This window comes from Stenella coeruleoalba, assembly GCF_951394435.1.
Source record: "Stenella coeruleoalba genome assembly, chromosome: X".
Lineage (NCBI taxonomy): Eukaryota > Metazoa > Chordata > Mammalia > Artiodactyla > Delphinidae > Stenella > Stenella coeruleoalba.
This window is the reverse complement of record NC_137152.1, coordinates 78,014,874-78,032,576: the sequence shown is the minus strand read 5'-3', so window position 1 is coordinate 78,032,576 and position 17,703 is coordinate 78,014,874. Positions and strand designations below refer to the sequence as shown.

The 17,703-nt window shown below is 36.6% G+C and overlaps 1 protein-coding gene across 6 annotated transcripts in view; it reads right to left on the bottom strand.

The window, feature by feature from the left end:
- The window catches only part of DIAPH2 (diaphanous related formin 2), an 891,299-nt gene that overhangs the window by 312,272 nt on the left and 561,324 nt on the right, over positions 1-17,703 (bottom strand). For all 6 annotated transcript variants that reach the window (XM_079910016.1, XM_079910017.1, XM_079910018.1 and 3 more), the window contains one exon: positions 7,463-7,587. In XM_079910016.1, coding sequence (XP_079766142.1) covers positions 7,463-7,587 — 125 coding nt within the window. The remainder of the gene's footprint in view (positions 1-7,462; positions 7,588-17,703) is intronic.

The following is a 17,703-nucleotide window of genomic DNA, read 5'->3' as shown; positions in this document are numbered from 1 at the left end:
TTAGCTTTAAATGAGTAGATGAGATGTAATCCTCTCAAATTTATTGTAATTTTAAATGCTTGTCTTATGAGGTATGTGTGGATATGTATGTGTATGGATATATATATCCATCACTAAGATTCAACTGAAAAATTTCAGTGATGTTTTTTATGTATTTCTTTCCATTTCTAACTTCAGTAATGAATTGGGACAATGTAGTAGGTAATTATCCTATTTTACCTTTGCAACACAAAGGACAGTATCATTACATGTTTATTAAACATATTGACTTGCTTTCTTGCATTTTTTTGTTTTCACTTCCCATACCTCAAAGTTTAAAACCAGAAGAAAGGAACAGGGAACGTTCAAGGAAAAGCTAAGTTTACTTGCTATAATTTTCAAAAGTTATATCTCAGAGAGCCTAACTAGAAATAATTGAACAGACATCTAATATAGAAAAAGACACTGATGTATTTACCTACATTTCTCAAATAATACCTGATTGAGATTTTGCTGCAAGAGTATATTTACTGACTAGTTATACTAACGTCACCATCATTGCCTCTAAACTGTGTGTATTTAACATACAGTGCGTGCCTTCAATAATTGAAAATAAAAGAGTTTTAGTAAATTTGAAATCAAAGCAAAAGGAAACAAACTCATATTCATTGCTACAATATCCAATTTAAGCTCTTGTGAATACCAAAATGGCTTTAAATCATATCTCTATCTATGTATAGATACATGTATATGCTACATGTTTTCTAGTATACATGCATACACAAAACCATAACCACATTGGGTCATTTAGTTTTTCAAACTTCTTTTTTTACATCATTTCTACTCAGTATGAATAAATCCCATAGAAAGGTTTTTAGTCTCTTAAAACTTAGCTTCTGGTAGGAATGCGAATTTGTAAGGTTGAGGGTACATTAACTCTTTCAGATGACTTATGTCCCGTTTTATGTTCTGAAAAAGATGATTTCTCAGATGAGTCTCTAGTGGCCTGAAAGGGTTTATGTACCCTTTAACCAAGCAGTATGCTCTTCTCTCACCATTAGTATCATGCACAAAATGTCCATCAATTCCCTAAACAAAGTTTGAAAAATGGAGCTCATGGTAATTTCAGGCTGAAGTTCAAACAAGCAAGACTCTTCAAATAAAAAACTTTTGAACTGACTGATCTGAAAAACCATATGCTCCACTGAGACAGTTTCTTAGAATGTGATTTCCAAGAGCCAAAGAGATAATTCTTAATACCTGCATTTAAAATCAAAACATATAAAGGAATAACAGTGGAAACATGTTATACCCCTTTCTTTTGTCAAACTGAAGTTATGCCAGCATCACAAGCTAATGTTTTCTATTTACTTGCCAGAATGTTGTTTAACATTAATCATTATGCAATGACCTCTAACATATTAAATAAACATTTATTAAGACAACTTTCTGTAAAGCATTGTGCTAGGCTTGTTGTACTCAAAAGATTTTATAACCCAGTGTTCAAAACACACATGCACAAAAGCAGAGTACAGGCAAGTCAGCGAGTACAATAATCAAAATATTAAAATGTTATAAGAAAACAGGGGACAAGGAAATTAATTTTGATTGCTATGATTAAGGAAGACTTTGTGGAAGACATGAGCAGCTAATTTTTAAATTACTTTACAAACCTTTCAAAAAGAATTTTTTTTTTCTTCTGAAGCAACACATTATTTCACAGTGAACAAATGTGGAATTCATCTCAGATTTACAAAGCTTTCTGACCCTAGAGGCAGCACAATACCATGGTTACAAGCACAAGGCTTGGAGTCTGAAGGACCAAGACTTACTTGAATCCTGGCCCTCATTAACCAGACTTGTAACATACATGATTTCACACGTGTTTGAACCTTTGAACCTCTATAGCCTCAATTCTCACGTATTTGAAATGGGGTTAATCATAGTACTTCCCCTATAGTATTGCATTGGAGATCACTTGAGATTATACAGACACCTATATATTCTTAGCACTGTGACAGGCACATGACATTCACTAAACAGTTGCTATTATTACTATTATATTATCATTTTTATTTTTATTATTATAGATGATCATACCTTCTACTGCAAATCACTGCACAAATAATGGAAGTTAAAAAAAAAAAGAAAATTTGCTTTCACTGCAGAGGACCTGGGTTCAATCCCTGGTTGGGGAACTAAGATCCTACAAAGCATGCACAGTGGCCAAAAAAAAAAAAAATCTTCCAATACCATTATGAAGAGTGTATATTTCAAAGAATGCTAACAATCTTCCTTTTTTAAAAAAGCAATATTTTCCCCCATGTGATTTTCAAAAACAATTTGCTTTTCAATGTATGCATTTTCTCTATTACTGCTCCCATATGCTCACTGTCTCTTTTCTTCCTTCCCTTTCCTTTCCTTTCCTTCTTTCTCCTCCTTCCCTCCCTTCCTTCCTTCTTTCCCTTTCCTCCTTTCCTTTCCTTTCCTTTCCTTCTTTCCTCTTCCTCCCTCCCTCCTTCCTTCCTTCTTTCCCTTTCCTTTCCTTTCCTTCTTTGTCCTCCCTCCCTCCCTTCCTTCCTTCCTTCAATCCTGGACCCTCTCTCCTTGAGCAGTCTCATTTAAAAATGTTTTGCTTTGAACTTCCTAATTTTCTGAGTTTGAGACCAGCAGGCAATTAAAGGTAATGAGAGAGAGTCCGAGCCACTAAACTTCCCTCCAGTCTAACCTAAACCTCTCGATTTTTCAGCAGCTAGAAAACAGCCTGGATTAGTACATTCATACCAGAGAGGAAAAAAAACCCAAAAAACAAAAAAAACTTGCTCTTGAGGTTTCTGTTTTGTTTTTGTTTTGTCTATTTTTTATATGGCATGTTCTCAAAGGTGATTAATATTACTGAGGTTGAACACTAACCCTGTGAGTTTTTCATCTTTTCAAAAATTATTCACTTAATAAAGAATAGTGGGAGAAAAATCAATGTAATTGCAGTACAGTAGAGACCCCGAATCTGTTCTGAATTGTCTGGTCAGGGCAATGTGCTTCCTCCAGGAACTTGATTTTTAACCACTTCAAATGACTCTCCCTCCCACTATGAGAAACTCCCAGGTGTTGATAGTTAGCTACAGGGTGTTAATGTCATTAACTTTCTGTCAGCTCCTTTTGTCAATGTGTTAATGGTGCCCCTGCTGCTCAGTCCTCCCTGCCCTCCAGTTGGTGAGATGATTTAGCCAGCAGTCAATCAAAAAGCTAAGCTGATTTGCAGCAATAGACAGCTCTGCCACTGACAAAATCTATGTAAGTAAATGTAAGAAATTTGTCAACAGGATATAAGCAGTAAGGTCAACACTGTGGATAACGTGTTTTGTAGACAGTTTAAGATGTTAAGAATGGACCACAATGCATATTCTAAAGTCTAAGAAGCCCTCTTTTAAGAATGTTTTTTCCTGTTGGAAAAAGCAAGGAGCAGTAAGTAAAAGTGATGCTTAGATTTAAAAGAAAGAAAGAAAAACTGTTTCATATTCACATGATTGGTCAAAAGACAAAAGCTGAAAAAATCAGAATCCACATATAATGTCAAGTCCATGAGAACAAGCCTCAGGGAATTCCCTGGTGGTCCAGTGGTTAGGACTCCTCATTTTCACTGCCTAGGGCCCAGGTTCAATTCCTGGTCAAGGAACTAGGATCCCACAAGCTGCGTGGTGTGGCCAAAACAAAACAAAACAAAACAAGAATGAGCCTCAGGATTGGCACGCAGACCACTCACAGTGTTCCCTCTCACCCTTCCTTAGCACGGGTTATTTTTCTAAACTTTGAAACTGGATGTGATTTTGAACCTCACCCTACCAATTTTTGCAATAGGTGCCAAACACAGACAGAGACTACAGAATTCCTGGTAACCTTAAAAGATAAAAAGAGGTGACCCCTCGAAATTAATGAATTTAAAACAATGGGCCTATGACAAATAACTTTATGAGTTGTTATCCTGAGACAATTTGAGCTCACTACAACGACAAAGGGACAACTGTGATCAATTTCATCACCAGATATGGAAAATACTCTTCATTTAATGAATAGGACCATTTTTTAAAAGCTCAAGTATGTAAAATTAGGCAGTGTCTGATACATAGTAAACATTCAATTAACGAGTGAATATTATCATCATTTTTATAACTTACCAAAAAAGGAATATAGATTCTATTTGAATTCACTGTACAAACAATTGAACTTAAAACTTCCCCAATATTATTATGATGAGCATACTGGCATGAAGAATACAAAGAACTTTGCTTTTAAAAAAAATCAGAATAATAGCAAATTCCCACACATGGTATCCAGATTTTTGAACCATGTGTGTTTCAATATATATGGTGCTATTGTATCCATTATAGACCATCCCCTTTCATCCTAGAACCTCTCTACTATGATTTATGAGAGAATTTTCTCCATTTCTCCCTGTTTTGTAGTCTTACAAAATTAATATTGCCTATTTTACTCTTTCCATTTTTTTTTTTTTTTTGAGTTGGAACAAGCAACCAGTTTGGGGTAGAGAAAGGGAAGCAGAGGTGACAAGCTTCATTCAAAAGCCACTGACTATTGCTTAGGAGGCAGGAAATACCCTGGGCCACTCCATTCATAGGAGAGGTATCATTCTCTTTTCTTTGGTTTATTTTTTTGACATTTACTTATAAAAGGTGTGGATTATCTTTTCTAAAACTGATTACACTTTACATGCTCTGAAAAGGTGATTCAATGTGGCTCAAGTTCCTGTGAAAATTTATATGAAGAAAAGTTTTATAACTACAAGCACAGCCTACTACTCTTTCAACAATATCCCCTTTGATGTGTTAAGTCAAAGTAGGATCTTGGACCAGATGATCTCCATTGTCTCTATAGCTATAATATTCTGTGATTCAATATACACTTACTGAGCACCTTCATGTTGCTAGGTGCTGTGCATTGGGATGGGCATATAGAAATTAACACACTAGACCTGATCTTGGTCACTGGGCCAGCAAGACAGAGAACTAGGTAAATGCCAGACTGTCAGCAACTTGTGGTCAAATCTTCTATCTCATGCACTGTTGAATTTCCATGGCCTGTCAATGCCGTGCATATTATGAGTTCAATCAATACTGTGAAAGAGTAAGGGTGAACATAGGATGCTATGGGACTTAGCCCAACCTGGAGATTTGGTGAAGATTCAACCTGAATATTCACTTGCCCTTGGCCATCATGCCACTGCTGCTAACTATAGCACTGATGCCCTTCTGAAAGCCCAGAGGAGTGTCACTGCTATTCAGTTTTTGAACTCACAGTCCTTATAGAGAGATTACTGTTTAAGTAGGTAAGGTTACTTTCAAGGGGAAACTACCCCCATACTTGTGCCCATAGTTATTCAATTTAAAAGGCCAGTGCCTGAAGCAAAAGAATTTATTGGCAGGGGACAGAAACATTGGAAAGATCATCCAGTACAAAGAATCCTATACTAGAAATAGGATCATGGCTCTAATTTTAAAACAGAATCAAGTATCCCACAAGAAAATATCCCTCTCTTTTGGAATTGCCAGAAGAGTAGAAAAAACATTAAGAAGGCACCAGAATTCATATATCATAGGATGACTAAACATTTTGTTTGCCATTTTCTAGAAGATACAAACTCTCACTTGGTGCCCAAAGAGTCTCCCGAAGCAAGAATAATTTGAGCCACAGTTCTATCACTGTAATTTATTAATTTGGAGTTTTTAGACAACTCAACACAATAGTCTAACTTTTTCTCTAAAATAAATTGCTGTGTATTTTATTTTGCTTTTTAAAATATGATATGCAAAGTAACAGCCCCATACATTTTAATACAGTTTTCAATCCCCTTGTGGACAAACAGTCACGCTTTAGTGTCACTTAAATGAAGAATAACCATTCATCTGTAACATACAGATACAGAAGGCTCTGGATTTTCATTTTAAAGCGCTTAATTACCTGCATAAAGAGAGAACTAAAATAGAGTCCAGGCCAAGTTCATGAGGGTTTGAAATTACTTTTCTTTTTCTAAATGAGCAACAAAGACCCCTCAATGTTGTATGCTGTCGTGTGGTCACAAGCCAACTGTAGAAGAAAATGTTAAAAAGGACAAGGGAATCAGGAATTAAATTCAAGTATGTGAGGCAAGAATCAAAATCAAAAGTTGAAAAATGTAGGTGGTGCTTCCAGCCACAGGACAATATAACAAATTTGAAAGAAAAATCTAATCAGCAACAAAGTTAAATCTTCACATTAAATATCCTGATGTGGACAGGTATGTAATCCAAGGTTATTTTTGAGTATTTCCTGCCTCCAGTCACCCACAAACTTATGTTCCCAATATTCCTATTTCTATAACTACTCACCATCACTAAAGGACCACACAAAATACAGTATTAATTCATGAACCAAAGAGTGAAAATAAAAATTGTTTTTCACATAAACCTAAATTGCCATTCTCAAGTAATTCAAGCTCAGGACCATAACTTCCAAGTTGGGCAGGAAAGAAAGCATATCAGAGAAGAAAAAGGCAATAGATTTAACCTTGAAACAAGGTGACTGCCATATAGTTGTTGAAGGAATTTACTTATTATCAGATAAAGAATTTACAGTATTTATTCCCTCTTGAGGTATAAAATGGTGAATCAATCTGCAGTTCAAGATATTTATTTAAACCCAGAAGAGTAGGATATGGCTTTAACTTTTGAAAACCAAAATAGAGAAAAAAAAAAAAATCAGCTCTAATGTAGTTTATCTTTAGACAACAGATTTAACATTAAACAATTCAAGCTAAATATCATTTCTCAAGTTTTCCTTTCATATATTTCTGTAATTTATATGAATATACTATATGTAAAATAGGGATTTAAAAGCATTTAGGTAGCAGGCAATGCCTAACGTTATACAGATAGCTATTACAATTTACTTAAATACATAATCTACTGATCAATTAATCTATCTGTCCATGCATGCATCCATTTTTTTCTTCATAACCTTTCAGTCTACTGATACCAGTTATCCTCTGATTGCCCTTGAAAATGCACATATCGCCTCAGAAAATACCTGCACACACACACACAAAGAAAAAAACCTCTGAGCAAAAAAATTCTTCTGTTGATCATTTCCTTTAAACAATAAGGAGATTCTTTGTTCTGTTTTAGGTCACATCAAGCCTCAAAAGACTTACCTTGCATATCTTGTGGGCCTTCAAATGAAATTTGTCTTTGAGAAATGGCATTTTTTCTTATATAATTGTTCCCTTGCCTACTCTACGATTCAAAACGTCATGAACTAAAATTTATGCTGGTAATATAAAAACAGCCTATATACAAATTCATCCAAACTGTGAATAGAATGGTAAGTTTAGAACTAACCACAAGGTAAATAGGTATATGGACAGACAGACAGACAAACACACACACAGAAACTAACAAATAAACAAAATGCTTAAATAAATAAAGGATATCGTCAGCTTTTCCACAAACTTATCACGTTGATTTTCTGTTTTGGGAAATAGCTTGATGTCACGTTCCAGATGAACAATTTGTTGTTCCATTGCTGCAAGGTTGCTCTTGAGAATTTGAGCTGAAACTAAAGAACAACGTGCAAAGTGTTTAGAACATTTCTTTTACAACTAAAAGAAAACAGTATCAGTTCAAGTATTTTTTTAATGTGGAGAATAGTTCCATGAACTCAACTCACATTTTTCTGAATTACTACTCATAAAAATTCTACTCTCCATGAAATAAGTGAAAATGTGTAATATAATATACCAAATCATCATGTTTAATATGGCAACGCCATCATTTTATTCAGCCATTAGCTCAAATGAATCCATTTCTATTTAAATTTATTGATGGAATTCCTAATATTTCATTCTTTAAAATCTAATTTGAAGATTAAAGAGAAACTAACATTCGAAGAGATCCTATCTTATTAATGCGTGATGTTGGCTATATAAATGATTTAAAGTTAAATTACATAAAAGGATCAAATATTTTTCTCTTGTTGAAAGATCCTGATTTTTATAAACTAATATCTATGGTAAAAGTTCCTGACTTTAGTACTTTTCATACTCATAGAGAAATGATAAATAACTGTTGATACAGAGAATTTAGAGCAAACCAGAGCAAACATGTGTGTGCATACACACCCACAAAGCTTCAGTGAGCCCTCAAACACTATCATTAGTTGCTTTAATTACCCCTAACATTCTCTGCACTTTTCTTTTTCTCTCCTCATTGACAACAAATAATCTTAAGTATTGTATTCAAACTACTCTTAAATACATGCACACTTTCCAGATCTCTCACGATGCTTTCTTTTCACAGAGGTACTTTTTTTTTAAGCTTACACTAGTTTATAGATACCCTATTACTCTATGACCGCCAACTATGTATGAAGACACTTCTATCAATATCAACGGCATTTGGCAGGGTTCTAGTTGAAAAGGCAAGGTAACTACTAGAATTTGATAGGTAGCCCGTGACACTGATTTTTTTTTTTTTTTTTTTTTTTTGCGGTACGCGGGCCTCTCACTGTTGTGGCCTCTCCCGTTGCGGAGCACAGGCTCCGGACGCGCAGGCTCAGCGGCCATGGCTCACGGGCCCAGCCACTCCGCAGCATCTGGGATCTTCCCGGACCGGGGCACGAACCCGTGTCCCCTGCATCGGCAGGCGGACTCTCAACCACTGCGCCACCAGGGAAGCCCCCGTGACATTGATTTTTATTTATTTTTATTTTTTTATTTATTTATTTATTTTTGAATTTTATTTCATTTATTTTTTTTATACAGCACGTTCTTATTAGTTTTCCATTTTATACATATTAGTGTATATATGTAAATCTCAGTCTCCCAATTCAACACACCACCACCCCCTTCTGCCATGTTCCCCCCTTGGTGCCCATACATTTGTTCTCTACATCTGTGTCTCAATTTCTGCCCTGCAAACCGGTTCACCTGTACCATTTTTCTAGGTTCCACATATATGTGTTAATATACATTGATTTTTAAATCCAGGTCTCTGAAACAGTTCTTTTCATTAAAGGACCATGAAACAGAAATAGAATAATATTACAATTCTTTTTTTTAAAGTAAATTTCAGTCTCATTCAGAGGCATATCAGAATTACAATGAAAAATTCAAGAGACTGACAAAAAGCAATCCCCTGGCAAATTTCAGCCAAAGTCTTCTGATACAAATTCATCACACTGACACGTACACCTTTATAACTCAATGAGGAGAAATCGCTTAAATATACCTGGAAGTTCAAGAGACTCAAAATCAAACACCAACACTAAAGACAAATTATTATTTTGTTTCCTATTACTCTGTCAGTTCAAATAGCTATGTCCAATTTAGTTCCATTTGTTTAGATCTGACAAGCTTGGAAATTATTCTTTATCGGAGAAGTCGAAGAGAGTTTTGCCCTGCCATAAATGTGCTAATGGCTCAGCAATCATTGCTTGCTTTATTTAAAGGACGAGTTTGCTGTGGAGGTAACCATTCTCTCTGACTTTAAAGCTGAACTTTTTCTCTTGGGTTTTTCCAGGAGATGTTTGCTAATTATACTAAGGGTTTCTCCTTTCCCACTTGCTTGACTGAAAAACTGAAGATATGAAGTTGACAAGTTGTTTATGTCATATAGGCTACACAGAAGAAATAAACTCATGACAACTTTCTGCAATAAACAAAATGTGCCCATAGGCGAGGTTTAAGTCACAATAGTAATCCTCCTGCAAAAAGCAATAGTAATTCCAGTAGTAAAAAAGGGGGTGATCATGAGGATCCTTCTGATTGTTCAACAGAGTAATAACAGCCTAATCAAGTTGCTATGCACACAAAAGTCTAGATAACTCAAATAACGAGACATTCTTTTTAATCCACTAAAATTGCTTTTACCCTAAAGTTGAATTTTGAATAAAACAATGTTTTCTAGACATCTGTCCTCCTCAGTTCCACCTGTCAAATCCTTAGTCCTCTGTAAATCCCTCTAGAGCTCTAGTCCAAATTCTCTACCATTTAGAGACACTTCTATTTGTTTAAGTGATCTTCCATACACCACCTTCTGCTTTAAGTGAGAACTTTTTTTCATTTTTTGTATATAGAGTCTCTGCTATAAAACCTCCTGCTACTTAATGGTAAGATCCCTACCTCACACTAGGCTTTTCCCTCAGTACTTATCACACATGGTACTCAATAAATGTTTGTTGAATGAATATGTATATTTCAAGAAATTTTGATTCAGATTTAAATGTTTTCCCACTTCTGCAACTGGATGTGCATGTAGAAGTTAGATACAACCGAAGTGATTGGAAGTTAGCATATCAATTATTATGTGAGTATGAAAGGAAGCAGGAAGTTGAAGGAGATGCTTAGACAAAGGGGAAAGTGAGAAACAGAGATAAGGAAGAGAAGTAAGGGACACCTTTTCTTTTTTTCAGCTTCTCTATTCTCCCTCTCTAATAATTTATTAACATTATGAATGAACGAAAGAAAATAAAGTACTGGAGATGTAAGAAACCAAGGATGTTAGCCCACATGCAAACTTATGGCTGCATTAAAAGTGCCCTGCACTTTGTTTAACGCTTTGTTGCCACCATTTTGAAAGTCTTAGTAATTTTTAAAATGGGGCTCTGCAATTTAATTTTGCACTAGGTCCCCCTAAACATGTAGTCAGTCCTGGTCTCCATGTAAGACAAATAAAGCAACTCCAACTTGGAAGAGTTGGTTAAAAGGGCTGGGAATTTCACCTGCTGGCTCCTTCTCATTTCTTATTCTCTCACTGGTGGAATTAATTCTATTTCAGGGGGTGTTAATCTACGGTGTTGCATAAACTAGACCCACAACAGGGGTTTCACTCTATCCCTAAGTGGCTTACTTCAATTTTGACAGTTGATATAATTAGAAAAATTTTATTTGCTTATAATCGAAACCAGCCTACTTGAACTCTTCTTACCCATTAGTCCTCATTTTGCCTTAAATCAACACTGCTCAAGTCTACACCCTATTTTACAGGAAAGGTGTCACTTGCATCTTCTTAATCTGCCCAGCTTACAAACACCTGGTTCCTTCAACTAGTCCTCCTAAGGTATAAGGGTTAGTCATTACTTATGCTTCTAAGTAATAACTAACATTTACTGAGTACTTACTATGTGCTAGATATTATTTTAATTAGTTTTATGTATTAACTCTCACAAAAACTCTATGAGGTATATACTACTCTCAAGAAGGGGTATCAGGGGTATCATACGAGCTAAATGATGTCTTGTCAGGAAATTGTAAATGTAAAGCAGTGTCTCTACTTCTGGAAGGCCAACAACTTGAAATAAAATCTGGGAAAGGAGGTGGGAGGATAGATAAATTAGGAGGTTGGGATTAACATATACACACTACTATATATAAAATAGATCACCAACAAGGACCTACTGTATAGCACAGGGAACTATACTCAGTATCTTGTAATAACCTATAAGGGAAAAGAACCTGAAAAAGTATATATGTGTGTGTGTGTGTGTGTGTGTGTGTGTGTGTGTGTGTGTGTGTAACTGAATCGCTGTGCTCTACACCTGAAACTAACACGATATTGTAAATCAACTATACTTCAATTACAAATTTTTTTAAAATCTGTACTCATTGGCACAAGGGTATGCCACCTATACTTGGGGACAGGAGTCAGGGTCGACCTAGATTCTAACCTCTACCATATTCACTAATAGTTGGGTTACTTTGAGCCAGTCGCTTAGCCTCTCTGGGTCTTCATTTCCCAATTTGAAAAATAAAGATAATAATACCTTCCTTAAATGGTAGCCATTCAAGTTAAATAATTTGATTAATATAAAGTTTCTATCATTATAACAAGTACATAATAGGTAATCTATAAATATTCGTTTCATATTCTACTATCCTTCCCACTATATTCTACCAACAGACAAATTCCTACTGTAAACGTGCCACCGAAAACTAAACAACAATTTAGATGTAATCTGAACAAAAAAAGCAGTCATTCCTTACCTGCTACCTCACTGCGGCCTGATTTAATATCGGTCGTCTTTCTAATCACAGGAACTAAACTTAGATTGGGTTCTCTGTTTGTAGGTTTTACAGGGTACGTGGAATTTTACGTCTGGGAGGCAGTGACAGTTATACTAATGAACAGCCAATTTGTTAGAGATACTAGCAAGTTCCAAATTTAAAGAATATTTCTGGGGAGCTCCCTGGTGGCGCAGTGGTCGAGAGTCTGCCTGCCGATGCAGGGGACACGGGTTCGTGCCCCGGTCCGGGAAGATCCCACATGCCACGGAGCGGCTGGGCCCGTGAGCCATGGCCGCTGAGCCTGCGCGTCCGGAGCCTGTGCTCCGCGGCGGGAGAGGCCACAGCAGTGAGAGGCCTGTGTACCGCAAAAAAGAATATTTCTGGAAATTAAAATCTGTGCAGTAGTATTTCTTTGGAGACATTTACAAGTTAGTTACTTTGATTTTCTAGACATGTCTAAACCATAAGAAATTTTTTGTAAGTGTTATAAAGAATTAACATGTGTTTACCTGCCTGATTATTTGCCTTGAATACATTTGTTTTAATCTTAAGAGTTAGGAGACAATTTGATTATGTAACTAGTTAGATCCTAGCCTACATTTCTTCTAATATGTCTTCAGGATGTGTGTGTGCGTGCGTGCGTGCGTGTGTGTGTGAGAGAGGGAGAGAAAGAAAGACAGAAATATATATATATATATATATATATATATATATATATATATATATATATATATATATATATATTTACTGGAGGTGGTAGGGAGATGTAGGGCAGCTGGAGTTCCAAGAACATTTAAACACCAGAGTAGGTTAGAAATGCTTGTCTACTGCATAGCCCCCACCTCAGGGTTTATTTTTGTGCCTGTCATTATATTAGTTCACTAATATAAATTAAGGAGCCTTTAGTGACAGGGCAAACATTTTCTATCTGAGTAAATTTCCACTACAAGCATTTTCAATGACTGATTAGTCAGTCTGGTGGCACTTTAAATTTTTCACTAATTTCATTTTTTACATCTGCTACTGAATCTGAATTATAACACTAAAAAATTAAATTATAGCTATCAGGTTCTTTATTATAGCTTTCTTTCTTATACTCCATAAATAACCTTTTAAGCTCAGTACACTCTCTTGAGTTATACGTAGGGAGAAACCTTCTCCACGAATCTTATTTATCTGCTTACTTCAGTTGAAAAATATACATATATACATATAGTGCTTCTTTGCTGGCTTCAAGCAAATATATGAGAGTGGCCTGATCTTCATTCAAAACACTTGAAATGACAGACTTGCTCTAATTCATAATTTGAAGAAAAGTAAAGTGTAAGAAAAATATTTTAAGTGAAATTTTTATATGGAAAGACTCTTCAATTACATAGTACCTAAGAGAACTGATATGCATTTAAGGAAAAAAAAAATCACAGTACTCTGATGACATTCTCTAGACCATGTGCAGAATGTGTAATTTTATGTAAATATAAAAGCTTTTCCAGCAACTTGAGGAATTTTTTCTCTGAATTAAATATTTCTATTAATTTTACCCATTGACAAAGTAACCCAGCACTTCTTGACATCTTTGCTCTAAGAAAGGCCAGGTAACAATTTACTCTTGCAAGTCTGTATGTGAATAGGCCCCAACCTGATTATAAGCACCCTGTAATTTTCTTTAACTGAATATATTTAGTTGAAGAATTACTATCAGCCAAGCGGCATAACATTAAAGTGACTCATCCAGAAAGCACATGTATAAAAGAAAAGGACATTACAAGCAGCCCAAACAATAGGCACAGCTGTATTCTTTCTCAAGTACATTTATAAGTTAATAGTTTCGTTTTATATGACTGCTATACATGAAAATGAAGCAAATGTGTTTATACAATAAAAATAGCAAAGGCTCAGTCAGCACTGTGGGCTTCTCAGGCCTTTAAAGAAAATAAGTGATAAATGGCACCCAAATAAGAAATTCCTCTAATTAAAAAAAAATCTGTTAGAGAATGACTCATTCTTAGGAGAAAAAAAAATTGTTAAAAAGTCACCTTAACAGAAAACACAACTTAACTAGAGTCCTTACTAAATGAAATTTAAAAACGTATGTCCTCAATGTGTGTTCACAAGAGCCATTCATCACTTGCCCCTGGAACATGTGCCTTTGGTATAAGGTGCAGTTTTTCTCAATCGGATCCATAATACGGCCTGAACTGATGCTGAGAGCAGAGGAACATCCATAACAAAACATGAAAACTACTTTATAAACCATATACATGTTTAACTCGAAAAACTTCACTAAGTATGTTTCACTGTCTGGGTTCATACATTTGTACGAGATCTCAGCCTGTAAACCTCAGTCTGAATGCATTCTTTTTAAAAGAAAGAAGTGGAGCCTTCTAACAAAAAGAAAAGACAAAACAAACAAACAACCTTGCAAATAACTATGGAAGGTATGGTGAAAGGATAGCCTGGGTAAAGGAGGAGAGAAGAAAAGTTTAAAACCCTCTGAATCATGATTTGCAACCCAAAATTCTGTAGCCTGACCACCGACCCACTAGCACTGGACAGCCAAGCTACCTGTGAAGCATCGAGTTCTTTCACCTGCTGTCTCTTCTCCAATTGTTATTCTGCCTGCAGCAAATAGTATGTGTGAGTTTTTAAATCAAAGGCTAAAAAACAAACTAAAATCTCTTACTCTTGTTGACAGTCTTAGCTCAAGGCCAGGATTGGGAAGAACAGGTGCAAGCCGAAGCTTCTATAAAGCAATGCTAGATGTAGTCTTGTTGGAATAGTTTGTTCTCATTATGAAGAATCTTTTTTAAAGCTCATTTGTTTTTCTTATAGTAAAAGATCTCTCACTCACCCACATCTCAAACTGGAATAACTTTAATGGGTCAAGTCATGTCTTTATTTTTTATTTATTTATTTTTTTTGCGGTACGCAGGCCTCTCACTGTTGTGGCCTCTCCCGTTGCGGAGCACAGGCTCCGGACGCACAGGCTCAGAGGCCATGGCTCACGGGCCCAGCCGCTCCACGGCATGTGCGATCTTCCTGGACCGGGGCACGAACCCGTGTCCCCTGCATCGGCAGGCGGACTCTCAACCACTGCGCCACCAGGGAAGCCCACAAGTCATGTCTTTATTGAGTTGAGGCTGGGCTATACTGACTTGTCCTCCCTTGGAGATTTTATGTAAGTGGCTGGAATGGTATTCTCCTTAGCAGAAAAGCTTGCCAGAACCTTCAGATATTGATAAATCCTTTAATGCAATCCTATATTAAAGTCTTCACTTGTCAAGTCTATGTAATGCATTCTTCTTTTGCTTGTAATCAGAACACAAGTGGTAAAAAGGACCCTTATGAAAGGAGGCTACTTAATATTACCTATAACAGGAGGCCTTAAAACTAAATTAGTGAAATTATGGAAAAATATGTAAAATGTAGTCTTGTTGACTAAAGACTAGAAAGGACAAAAATCTTACAAAATCTGAAATTACATCTTTGTAAAATTTGGAATTTTGAGTCTATGTTTATGTATGCATTTAGTTTTGAGCTATAATAATTACTGAACAAAATCACACAGAAAAAATGTGAAAAACAACTATATTCAATGTTGCCAAAGTTCTGATAAACCAGCTGTGAGAAATGAGCACTGTTTTTTTTTTTTCTTTTCATGTCACAACAACTACCAGCTTCTTGAGAAAGCATTCACAAATGTTCTAATCCGAGGAACCATTTAATGGCAACTTTACTAACCCCTTTACTCCTGGTATATTATATCCTTAATAAGGTACGAAAAGATTATATTGATTGATAAACCATTTGAATACTTTCTTCCACGTGTTATTTGGCAAGAATTAAATACATGTAGGTAGTGTCATCATAAAGCTATAATGCGGGACTTCCCTGGTGGTCCAGTGGGTAAGACTCCATGCTCCGAATGCAGGGGGCCCGGGTTCGATCCCTGGTCGGGGAACTAGCTCTCACATGCATGCCACAACTAAATAGTCTGCATGCTGGGCTTCCCTGGTGGCACAGTGGTTAAGAATCCGCCTGCCAATGCAGGGGACACCGGTTCACGCCCTGGGCTGGGAAGATCCCACATGCCGTGGAGTAACTAAGCCTAGGCGCCACAACTACTGAACCTGCACTCTAGAGCCCATAAACTACAACTACCGAGCCCACTCGCCACAGCTACTGAAGCCTGCGCGCCTAGAACCCGTGCTCCGCAACAAGAGAAGCCACCGCAATGAGAAGCCCGCGCACCACAACAAAGAGGAGCCCCCGCTCACTGCAACTAGAGAAAGCCTGTGCGCAGCAACGAAGACCCAATGCAGCCAAAAATAAATAAATAAAAACAGATTAAAAAAATAAAGCTATAATGCTATATTAAAAGACTGTTAGTCTTCTTGAGTGTAATTTTTGTGACTATGGCCAAATTATCCAAGAAATGTATTTCTGAACTCATCAGGGAAATCACTGGGACTGTACGATTTTGCAAGGTTATTCTTGCACTTGCCTGGGTTCTCCCAGAACAAGTCTAATGAGTGAAGTCCACAGATATGCACTTATATATAAGCCATCGACTTTCACCCAAACTGAATGCAGGTTGTCATGAGGTCAGTGTCAGTGATGAGGTCATAATGCTGGAGTCATCAGAGTCCCTTCCACATTAGTGCTGCTCGAATTGGCAGCTCTGCTTGGTAGTAGGGTTACAGGTCAGATAAAAGAGGCTTGGGAAGGGTATAGTAAGGTTTGAGTTACGTTTTCCTTCTTCATTAACTGACTGTGGATACTAATAGGATTACTATATGCCCCCAGGTAAGAGATTGGCAATGCAAACTAAGATATAACTGTAATGATTTTCTAAGTTCCTCACCACTGAAATCAGTCCATAAATAAAGTGGGGCTTTATCTGGGTGTTATCATCTCATAAATCTACTATACCTTAAGTGTTTTTGCCTAATAACCTAACAATGGATTAAAAGAGGAAATGAGGTTTGAGGGGTAGGTGGGGCCTTTTAGGCCATGATAAGAACTTTAGGTTTCACCCTAAGAGTACTGGGAATGCACTGAAGGGCTTTAAGCAGGGGAGGCTGATGAAAATTACACTTTAAAAAAGATTAAACTCTGGCAGCTATGTGGAAAATGGAGGGAGGGGGTCAAGAATAGAAAAGGGGAGAAGAGTTAAGAAACAATGATTATGGTCTAGACAGGAGGTGATGGTGGCTTGAATTAGGGTGACCAAAGATGGTTGTGGTATGTAATTTAGACACAGAGCTGACTGGGCTTGGGGTGAATAAAATGTGAGCGGTAAGGAAGAAGGAATTGTTAAGAATGATTCCTGGGTTTCCGGCATGAACAAAGGAAATGGAGACATCAGGAGGGAGATTTTGGGGGAATATTCATGGGTTTATTTAGCTTTGGACCAACTAAGTTTCAATTGTATGAAGCATCCAAGTTGAGATTGCAAATAGGAGGTTGGATATATGGATCTGGAGATCAGAAGAGAGGTCTGAGCTGGATACAGGAAATAGGGAGGCATTTGTATACAGATCCAACTTCAGTTACATTGTTTCATTATATAATTTAGTACAGTTAGTTTTCTGGCTGTATAAGTCTAGGTAATAATTCCTCATCCTTGACTCATTCCAAGTACAAACATTTCTAGATGTTGGGTAAGGTCA